Genomic DNA, 11,794 nt, shown 5'->3' with positions numbered 1-11,794 from the left:
AAAAACCTCTTTGCTAGTTGGGTAAATCCTAACTCTGCCCTGTTTCCAGGGTTTAAGTACTGCCTTGGTAGTCTTAGGCCAAGGCTGGGATTACGTTGCAGAAAGTGGTTGCAGAAAGTGTCGGAGAGGAAAGATAAAAGAATTAATCTTTACATAATCCTTCAAGCAATGTGACATAAAAACACCACTTTCAAAAGTGGGAGTCTCCCCTTTTTTCTAAAGGGCATCAGTGGACTCATTGCTCAGCACATTCCTAAGCAGAAAAGTGTTGCCAAGATCAAAATGCTGTAAGCGGAAAGGCCCCAACCATTAAAAATGGATATTATTCATTACAGTAAAATTATCAATGCACAGTCCTAGAACACGGATTGCCAAGAAACCTGTAAGATCACCCAGAAGAAATGGTTTCCAAACTCATTTGAACTCAATTTTACATAACACTACTCACAGAAACTGACTTTACAAACTATCACCTTTATTAACATGCCATATATTTTCCACGCTATTATTTTGATGTAAGCTTTACACCCAACACGGGGCTTGAACTCACCACCCTGAGACCAAGTCATACATTCTACCGACTGAGCCAGCCAGGTGCCTTGATTCTTCATCCTATTAAAAACTAACCAAAAAAAGCTGGCAGCGACCCATTAAGTTTCTACAACCCATCATCTGGTATCTGGTTTTAGCCTAAAATTGGGAAAAGTACTGATTGACTGTCACTGCTTTCATCTCCCCAAAAAAGGGGGCGGGGTGCAATGTACCACAGGATCTAGGAGTACCAGCTTGAAAGCAGCCTACTCAGGTTCAAACTCTGATGCTACTACCCGTCCTTAGCTTCTGTGCTTCAACTTTCTCCTCCTTTTAGAGGAGTCCTTTTAGACAAATCTAACCCCCAGATTTTATCGGGAGTTATATTTGTGAAGATGCTTAAAAAACAGGACCTGTCGAGATGGGAAAGTCGGGCCTCAATATGTGGGCCCAAGACCACACACAGCAATACGAGTGGAAGCCTGGGCCAGCGGACTGGCAGCCCGAAGCACTGAGCATGATTAATACGGACTATTATTCAACGGGAAGCATCCGCAGTAAACCACAGAGAGGACAAAAAAAATGCTTGGCCACGAATGTTACTTCCTTACTTTCTAAAGGTTGTCAGAGGGCTCACACCTTTAAAAAAAACAACTAGAGACGCATACATTGAAGCCTTCGTTTTCTAAATCTGAGTGGCCAAAAGAATTAAGAGTAATTTTCACGGAGAATCCTTTTCAATTTGGCCAGTAGAGAATTACGGAGAATTTGGTTATTTGCATCTGGTTCTTTTGTCTAGTTCCAGGCCAAACGTTCGTTAGTTGCTGGGCCCTCAGCTAAGTCAGTTGGTCTGTTTGGACTCAGTACGTTTCAAACTGTAGCACCTGTAGCAGGGGAATAGTGGCACAGGAACGAACTTGGTAAAGCATCTGAGTTCAAACTCCACGTCTGCCATTTAATAGACACACAATTTTTGATAATTTCCCCCCAGCCTGATCAGATGTCCTATCAGTCAAGGGGAAATTTACTTGGCAGGGCATTTGAGAGGATTAAATACGAATGGGCAGAGCACGTGACCAGACGCCACAAGCCAGTCAATCAGTACTGGTTCCCTGTAAGTAAAACAAAAGGGCTGGACGACTTATGGATTTGCTCAAGGTGTTACAATTTTAAATGGAAGAGGTGGAAATCTTCGCTTTGTTCTCTGGGTATTTATTATTACTTATTCCCTTCAGGCATTAGTTCTAAAGGCATATAGTCGTTTGCAAGTGAAATGTAGATAAGCAGTAAATGGCAAGACGGCTTCAAACTGGATTTCATGAGGATGATCTTCACATCTTCAGGTACTACAGGTTCCCTAAGCACCTGCTGAATGGATCAAAAAAAGTTAACTGTGGTTTATATTAGTACTTAGCTGCAATGTCCTCAAAATTCAATAGTAATACACAAGATATACATACATGGTAACTGTCCACTTGCAAAGCTCATTAAATACAAATCAGAGAAGGGAAGAGGATAGATGTAGGTCAGAATAAAACATAGAGCATAACTGCCTTCATCAGATTTTAAAGTGAAAATCTTCCTCAACTATGAAGAAGGATGAAGTTAGGTGTTAATTTTAATATATTCAGATGACACTCACCTATAATCAGTCCGAATAAAATCAGGCTCACAATTTGACAAAAACTGTCCCATGGCATGCCTGTAATAGACCCTCAAATGTGTCTGAACGTTTGGCTTTTTAAAAGAAGTGACTACATTTAAAAATAAGTGACCACAATTCTGATTTTTCTCAAATTATTTTTACTACTAGAAATTTTACACATCTTTAAATGGTCTTTCTAGTGTTTTTCATGATTTAAAAAAACAAAAATAACAGTCTCTACTGATAATTAAGTTTGATAGACATGAGTGTATTCTACCAATCCTGCCCCCAATCAAAAAGTAGTTTTTCTTTTCCAATCTAAAATCAACAAACCATAGCTCACTGCACTGTATGTTGAATAGAAATCCCCAATGCTCGTCAATGTTAGAATGCAATCCCCCCCTAATTATTTTATTAAAACCTAAATGACATTTAAAAAAAACACCCTGCTAATTAAGTTCGAACTACAAAGCAGGTGACATTTAACATTGCTGATGTCTGAAAGTAATTTAAAAAGTTTAAGTTGAAGCCTATCACCCTTTCCTCCACCAGAAACTTTATTCATGTATTTTTCCCCTGAGGAAAGGGGTTTTCTCTCCTACTAGGTTCTCAGCAAAGATCTACAAAAATCCTCTACATCTAGTGCAAGAAGTCCCCGAATCAGAGGATTAAAAGGAGATAACACAGGCTGGACCCTTTGCAAGATGCCGATTTCTGCTAAAGCAAGGTCATATTTATTTAAATTTGAGACTAAACACTGAGAATAATCTGCTTTTTAAGAAGGAAGGCTACTTTGGTAAACTCGGTGATTACTCAGAACTTACCGGTACTTGTTACAATGTGATGATTCTTTCTTCTAATTCACAACGTTTTTTCTAGTGTCTTGGGGCGCCCTGGGTGGCTCAGTCAGTTAAGCATCCGACTTCAGCTCAGGTCATGATCTCACCGTTCATGAGTTTGGGCCGCACATCGGGCTCTGTTGCGAACAGCTCAGAGCCTGGAGCCTGCTTTGGATTGTGTGTGTGTCTCTCTCTCTCTCTCTCTCTCTCTCTCTCTCTCACTCACACACACACACTCTCTCTCTCTCAAAAATGATTAACGTTAAAAATAAATAAAACGTAGTGTCTTACTGATTTTTCCCCAAGTCTCATTCAATTCTACCTTTTCATAGTCACGTTTTAAGGAGATAAAGGCTGATTCTACGCAGCTGAATTTTTCAGCTTATCTTCTGACTTTGAAATAAATTCTCAGGTCAACACTTAAGACATTCTAGTTTAACAGCCAATGTGATACTATGAAACAAAAATTATTTGAACCTCACTCATGGTACAACTGAATGTTTAGAGAGAGAATTCTTTGAAAACTAAACAAGTAATATACTCTGGAACTCTGACATTCGGCTTGAATATCCACGGAAGCATGATTCTAATACCAACCAAAGCACTCATACTCACATCATTAACTTTTCTAGTTTTAAAATGTCCACTTTATTCCATGTAACACTTAACTGGGTAACATTTACATCTGAAGAAGAGATGGTCCACACAACTGCTCTATGGCAAAACACTAACTCTAAGACATGTAGTCCAATTGTATCCATTTCCAGGCACCGCTAGACAAGTGAAGTCACAATGCAGGTACGAGCATCACTACATTTTACAGAAGATAAAAGAGGAGTAGCAATAAACTTCAGAAAGTAGTAAATTCGTCTGTCCCTTAAAATGAGTATGCAATTGTTACAAAGCCATAGTAAGTGGTTTATAAAATGTAGTTTTATTTTATGTTACTCTGCTGTTACATAGGGCATAACATTTTCACAAGGCTTTTTTGGGACTACAGTCGATGATTAGCAACACACAACAGTGGTCCAACTCTCTACACGAGGGTCGCTAGACAAACTGGACGCCCCCTCACATGTGCACAAATCTGCATGGAAAAGTACTAACGTTTTAGACTCGGACTTGTGGACTTTATTTCCCCTTTCTAGTGTATTAAGAAATGACATGCACTTTAATTTGCCCAAAGCAACGCTTGTATTCTGGCAGCAACATGCTACTTCTATTACATGGGAAAGTGAATACCAGAACTACAAAAGGCAGGAGGTGTAAGTGAATTTTTATTGGGAAGGGAAGTTGTCAACTTAAACAGCAGCAAATGAAGAATGAGTAAGGAAACTTCCTGTTGTCACAGATACACAAGACCTCCATCATATTTGATACAGGAGGGATTTCAATTTGCGACCCCCCGCGCAGAAATGCCAAATGCTTTTCCGTTCAATCGAATACTTCTGGATTCCTACCAAAAAGGAATACAGGAAGAGCACGGAAAAGTTGCTTACTAAAAGGAAACCCCCAAAGAAGTAAGGGAGGGAATGTAGAAATTAAGAAGTTATGTAGAACACTTTTGAAATTGTCATGAACTGCATTTTCATATCTTCACAGTAATACAAAACACAGTCACTTGCAGAACTGGTTCAGATTACTTAAATACCAGATACATTTTTAGTCCTCTACATAAGTGTTTGGAAGTTACTGACGTTCGTATGAAATGAAGCTATTAATACTTTTCTACAGCAGTAACTGCACACCAGGAAGGCCAAGACAAACACAAATCAAGGAATGGAGTTTTCCCAAAGCCGCAGTGTGAAAAGACTATGAACAGTGGATTCCATACACATGAATGGGTTTCTTTGCTATAGGAAATCCAAATGGAATAAGGAATGGAGATGAGTAAAAAGGTTTCTTGAGGGGAAGAAGGATGACACCCTGTACGCATTTAGTTTTCAGCCCCTTCTGCCGCGTCACATTCTTCTCCTGCACTGTCTGATGTCCATAACTAGGAAAAAAAAAATCATATTAAGTTATCCAGACAATAGACACTGTGACCAAAGACTGGAAGTTAGATTTCTCAAACTCCCAAACACCATCAACTCCTCCCCCGAAGTGTATTTCTGTAAACCTCCCAATATGCACTTACAAAATGACACAAACTGCTTCAGTACGTTTTTAAAGCTCTTTTTTTTTTTTTAATTTTTTTTTTCAACGTTTATTTATTTTTGGGACAGAGAGAGACAGAGCATGAACGGGGGAGAGGCAGAGAGAGAGGGAGACACAGAATCCGAAACAGGCTCCAGGCTCTGAGCCATCAGCCCAGAGCCTGACGCGGGGCTCGAACTCACGGACCGCGAGATCGTGACCTGGCTGAAGCCGGACGCTTAACTGACTGCGCCACCCAGGCGCCCCTAAAGCTCTTTTTTAATAGCAGTATAATTTCAGGAAAAAAACGTAGTATTGTTAGAATTTAACGTTATCTCTGCTCACAGCAGCCAAATGTTCTTCCTGAAAGCACTACTGAAATATAATTTATGAAATTAACAAGGCAAAAAAATTTTTAAGGAAGGAGGTGAACCATAGTCATTTTAACGGTTTCCAAATATTTGAAGGGTGACTGTATTAAGATAGGAGCAGACCTATTTTGTATGCTGCAAAGGGTTAAACGAGAACAGGTGATGGAAGTCAGAAGGACGCAGTAGTGGGCAAGAAGATGTACAGAAACATTCTTAAATTTAAAAAAACTTTTAACACTTATTTCATTTTTGAGAGACAGGGACAGAGCATGAGCAGAGGAGGGGTAGGGAGACAGAGAGACAGAGAGAGACACACACACACAGAACCTGAAGCAGGTTCCAGGCTCTGAGCTGTCAGCACAGAGCCCGATGCAGGCCTTGAACTCGCGAACCGCAAGATCATGACCTGAGCCGAAGTCAGACACTTCACCAACTAAGCCACCCAGGTGCCCTGAGAAAGCATTCTTGAATTAGCTAGGATGTTAAAACAGAATTGATCTCCAAGGACCTCTCCAATTTTAGGGTGGAACAATGAAGTGAAGAAGGAAATAGTCAAGTTTTACTGACTATTAACAACAGTTCACAAAATGAATTTCTATTAGATCAACACAAAGAGACTACGGGTAATTTTAGAAAAGAATCGTATATAATTTTTAAGTTATTGTTAAAAAACTAAAATAAATAGAAACAAAATATCCCTAAAGAACTGTCTAAGAGAGAAAATAAAACAAAACCAGTTAAGATAGAGGCAGCCCCACAATAGTCCTAAGAAGAGATATGACGGCTCAGTTTGCTTTTCTTCTATGGAAGCTATTACACCGATCGTTCTTCTACCACTACCCCACAAGAACAGAGATTTCTAATGGCTGGGAATGAAGTATCTTCATTATTTCCTTGTTCAGCAAAGTTGAACAGATACGGTGCTAACATTAAAAAAAAAAAAAAATCCTTTCTAGCAAAAATAAAGCTGCAAACTGGGGAGAACTACACTTACATTAAAAGGAATAGTCCCTTCGGCCACATTTTGTCTAAACGTTTTGACATATTAAATTTACTTGAGCCTATAAAAGAAGCTAAGTAAAGCTCAATTTGTGTTTTTTTGCCCATTATTTTCCCCTTCATTGTCTGCCTATCCAAGAAGTAGGAGAAAAACAAAAGAAAAACAAAAACGATAAACAAGTGAAACAGGTCTTGGCCTAGAGACAAAAGTGGAGTCAACTGAGGTTAAGGTTCACTCCCTATCAAATGACTGTAAGACATCACAAAGTAAATTTTCATTATAACAAGGCATTTCACGGGATTTTAGGAAAGCTTAGATACCTACACAATTCCTAAATTGCTGTCGCTAATTGATCCAAAACAAGAAAATATTGCAACTATAAAACCTTCCTATATTAACATAATTATCAACATCTTCATTCCAATGCAATAGTCAATGACGTTAATATTAAGAGTTCCTACAAACTTCGTATCTTCTCAGGAAGGTCTAATAAAACGCCTATTCAACTTGAAAGTCTGCCTACAAAAGAACATTTGGCCCACACAGAATACTAACAAGCACTCAATAATACTTTCACTTACATACCTGTCCTGTGTTCATTTTCTGAGAGAAAGTTGAGCTCTGACTCAAAATATAGGGAGACTGAAATAACTATTTTTGTTCTTAAAAAAGACAAAGGATAACAACATTGAAAGAATGAACAACTCACTGTTAGGTTGTCTCTAAGCAACTGCATGATGAGGGTGCTGTCTTTGTAGGAGTCTTCGTTCAGTGTATCAAGTTCTGCAATGGCCTCATCAAAAGCCTATGCGTGGTAAACGATATTTGCATCAACACAGAGTGATTACAATTACAAACCATTTTTACTGAATAGGTGAGCAACCACTTTATACTCTACTATCCATTAAAAATAAAGTTCAACGGCCTCATTTTCACAGATTCTCAGTTTGCGGCAATGACCTTATCAGTATGAGTAAGGACTTAGGAGAATGATCTGAAACTTACTGTCTTAGCCAGTGTGCAGGCAAGCTCTGGGTTATTAAGGATCTCATAGTAAAATACAGAAAAGTTAAGAGCCAGCCCCAGGCGGATTGGATGTGTGGGCTGCATCTCCTTCTTGCTTATATCAAAAGCCTCTTGGTAAGCTCCTTGGGAATTATCTATCGTTTCTGTGAAGGGAAGGAAAAAAACAAGCACAACACTGAAAATATCCATCAAATATGCAGCACATTAACACCTTTAACTTACGCTACTGCCTCACGTAGCAGTGATTTTTCTGTGGTTTTCTCTTAAAGCCACTTATACCACAAAAACATTCTTGTAGTAGGCTATTTAAAAACTAGTTTACAATGCTGTTTGCTTATAATCAGCTTTTTTAAAAACAGCATGAGAGAGTGTGACCAGATTTTTCAATCTCTCGGACTAAGACACTTTTTTCCTATCTTTTAATTTCACTAATTGGAAATGCAGCAATTAAAAATAATTTGACTGAGGGGCACGTGGGTGGCCCAGCTGGTTAAGCATCCAACTTCAGCTCAGGTCATGATCTCATGGTTCGTGGGTTTAAGCCCTGCGACAGGCTCTGTGCTGACAGCTCAGAGCCTGGAACCTGCTTCGGATTCCGTGTCTCCCTCTCTCTCTGCACCCCCTCCCCCCGCTTGCACTGTCTCTTTCAAAAATAAATAAACATTAAATAATAATAATAATTTGACTGATGGCTGCCTGGCTGGCTCATTCAGAAGAGCATCCACTTTTTTTTTTTTAATGTTTATTTTTTAGAGAGAGAGAGAAACAGAATGTGAATGGGTTAGGGGCAGAGAGACAGGGAGACACAGAATCCGAAGCAGGCTCCAAGGTTCCAAGCTGTCAGCACAGAGCCCACTGCAGGGCTCCAACTCACAAGCTGTGAGATCATGACCTGAGCTGAAGTCAGACATTCAACCTACGGAGCCACCCAGGGGCCCCTACAAGAAGAGCGTGTGATACTTGATCTTGGGGTTATGAGTTCAAGCCCCACAATGGGTATGGAGATTACCTTAAAAATAAAATATTTAAAATAATAATAATAATAATAATAATAAATAGTAGTAATAACTTGACTGATATGGGTCAATAATATCAATAAAACCAGAAAAAAACTGGGCTATAATACCTCTTTCCAAAATAATGAAAACACTTTACAAAGATCATCACCACCAATATCTGTATTTTTGTGATTTGTAAAAATAATACTGATTCTTGGTATCAAAAGAGGTATTACGTGAAAGGCAATAAGAAAGTGTCAACATATAGAACAAAATCTCTGACCAGAGGTGGATTACTGACCTAATAAAAATGTCACCTTCCTGAAAAAACTGTTCAGTAATTATTACCGACACTAATCTGATTGTATCCATGCGTTCAGAGGGGCAGGCAGGTTTTCTCAACGAGACCACTGGTCCAGTACAGCTTTAGAAATACTGACCCAGGGGCACCTGGGTGGCGCAGTCGGTTAAGTGTCCGACTTCAGCCAGGTCACGATCTCGCGGTCCGTGGGTTCGAGCCCCACGTCGGGCTCTGGGCTGATGGCTCAGAGCCTGGAGCCTGTTTCGGATTCTGTGTCTCCCTCTCTCTCTGCCCCTCCCCCGTTCATGCTCTGTCTCTCTCTGTCCCAAAAATAAATAAAAAACGTTGAAAAAAAAAATTAAAAAAAAAAAAAAAAAAAAAAGAAATACTGACCTAACAGAAATTTAAAGTTAGCCCTTTTTGGCCTGAATATGTGCATTTTCCGTCCTCTGAAATGGCATATTTATTGATCTAAATATGGCCCCCACATACGAAGGAGTTCCCGCTGACTGGCACGTAAGGAAGTACTACATACAATGAGCAGCGGTAAAGGTGTCTCAGCATCTAGGCTGTAAACATAGACTATCTACGAATCCCAGACTATAGACTATTAGAGTATTCTATGGAGAGGACCAGAAATGCCCACGAACCAGAAAGGATTAAATCATCAGACTAAGGCTGGGCCTATGTCCCAGTCTCCCAAAGACCCCCCCCTTTGACTTGCAAGTATCTGTCACTTTCAGTTTTGCTTATCTTTATGGCAACAGAAATTATACATCAATAATATTAAGTTTAGTATGCAAGTTTTATTACAGCAGACTACAACAGTCTTCTCTTGGTATCTTCAACTACACTGAGATTTGGCATGGTCACACTGTCCCACTTTCAGTTAGTAACTCTGTGCAGGCAGGAAGCCACAGTAACTATTTGAAGGGGCACACTCTTTTTGGATGGGGCAAAATTAAAATAATGAACCTACTGTTAATAAGGAATTAAGTGAAGCTTCTATCTAGAACTTGATAAATTTGGTAGCAGGCACATACACAAAATTTAGTTATAGGACCTGCCTTATACTTAACTACTAATATTCCAGGGAGACAGAGTTCAGTGTTAATACATTCACTTTGATTTTTTTTTTTTAATTTTTTTAACGTTTTTATTTATTTTTGAGACAGAGAGAGACAGAGCATGAACAGGGGAGGGGCAGAGAGAGAGGGAGACACAGAATCGGAAGCAGGCTCCAGGCTCTGAGCCATCAGCCCAGAGCCCGATGCGGGGCTCGAACTCACGGACCGTGAGATCGTGACCTGAGCTGAAGTCGGACGCTTAACCGACTGAGCCACCCAGGCGCCCCGATTTTTTTTTTTTTTAAACAACAAGACTGGCAATTCAGTTACTCTCTTTTTCTGTATCTACATTTTTCTATGACAAATTATATACGAGCAATAATAGTTTCATCTCACCTCTCTTCCTCGGAAATGTAGTTATAATTAGTTAACAAGATGATCCTTCAGAACAGGTAGTAGTTAATAAATTAATACGTCAAACAGAAGAAGTACAACATCTTGTTTCTATATTCTGTATGTAATTTCCAATTATCTTAAATTGTAAGGTATAATGACACTAAGGGCCATGAGACAACAGAATCACTCAAAGCATGTGCAAATGACTGGGGGCTAAAAATACACTTAGCCAAATTCTAAAGCATAAAAGATTAAGCTTTTTAAAGATATTTTTAAAATATCTTATCAGATTATAATCAGAGTTTAGGAGTTTAATTTTTCAAAAACGGCAGCACATAAGGTCAATTCATGACTGTTTTCATTTTTGAGAAAACTAAGGTAACATTATTAATTTTCTTTTACGTAGATTCCTAGATTTTTTTTTAAGACTCCAAGATTTTTAAAAAGTTAAAGAGGGCCTGGAGATGACATAGTGACTACTGGTGCAGGGTCCCATTTATCCTCCTTTCCTTTACATTTTTAACTTTACCCATAAACCAAACATACTTACGTTTTCGATCATCACCACATGCAACTTCAGCAAGGTACCGGAAGTAATCTCCCTTCATTTTCAGATAGAAGACCTTACTCTCTGGATTAGTTGCATTGGCTATTAAATACTTATCCAACAATTCCTGCAAGAAATAAGATAAAATATTAGGCACTAATATGAGCTCACAACAATATGCACTGGCACCATTACCACAGCAACTACAACCATACCACCTTGGACTTGAAACATGGACTGAGAGCAGGGGTCACAAGGTTGTCATTAGTTGAATGCTTTGGCTCACAGCAAGTCACAGTTTCTAATAGTAGAGCTAGAGCACATCGAACACTAATTAGAAAGAGCCTGGGGTCACCTGGGTGGCTCAATCAGTTGACCATCAGACTTGGGCTCAGGTCATGACCTCGCAGTCTGTGAGTTCGGAGCCCCACGTCAGGCTCTGTGCTGACAGCTCGGAGCCTGGAGCCTGGAGCCTGCTTCGGATTCTGTGTCTCCCTCTCTCCCTGCCCTCCCCCACTCCCACCATCTGTCTCTCTCAAAATAAATAAATAAACTCAAAAGAAAATATCGGGTTAGTAATTAAGTATGTCTTTATTCCCTAATTTTACTCAAAGAAATGTACACTTGATCCAATGAGCTAGTGCCTCTCAAACTGAGGAATTTGTACAAGGCGTGCCAGAAGAAAAGTCACAGAAGAAGGGCACCTGGCTGGCTCAGTCAGTAGAGCATGCAACTCTTGATTTCAGGGTCATGAGTTCAAGCCCCACACTGGGTGTAGAGATTACTTACAAATAAAATCTTTAAAAAAAAGTCACAGAAGACAAATAGGAATAGAGATCTTTGTGGACTATCAATTTTACTCGATGGTAAGTAATTTAAAAATCTTTTTGCAATAAATATTATGGAGGAGAGTAAAATTCTCATAGAAATTTTAAGA

The 11,794-nt window shown here is 39.3% G+C and overlaps 1 protein-coding gene across 1 annotated transcript in view; it reads right to left on the bottom strand.

Moving 5' to 3' along the window:
* Positions 1 to 3,930: 3,930 nt before the first annotated feature.
* Positions 3,931 to 11,794, bottom strand: part of YWHAQ (tyrosine 3-monooxygenase/tryptophan 5-monooxygenase activation protein theta) — a 40,111-nt gene continuing 32,247 nt past the window's right edge. Inside the window, exons 3-6 of the mRNA XM_043604573.1 lie at positions 10,861 to 10,984; positions 7,528 to 7,691; positions 7,232 to 7,327; positions 3,931 to 5,011 (exon numbers count right to left, since the gene is read on the bottom strand). Of these exons, the coding sequence (XP_043460508.1) occupies positions 4,952 to 5,011; positions 7,232 to 7,327; positions 7,528 to 7,691; positions 10,861 to 10,984 (444 nt within the window). The 3' untranslated portion in view covers positions 3,931 to 4,951. The remainder of the gene's footprint in view (positions 5,012 to 7,231; positions 7,328 to 7,527; positions 7,692 to 10,860; positions 10,985 to 11,794) is intronic.

This window comes from Prionailurus bengalensis, chromosome A3, assembly GCF_016509475.1.
Source record: "Prionailurus bengalensis isolate Pbe53 chromosome A3, Fcat_Pben_1.1_paternal_pri, whole genome shotgun sequence".
Taxonomy (NCBI): domain Eukaryota; kingdom Metazoa; phylum Chordata; class Mammalia; order Carnivora; family Felidae; genus Prionailurus; species Prionailurus bengalensis.
This window is presented reverse-complemented; position numbering and strand designations above follow the sequence as displayed.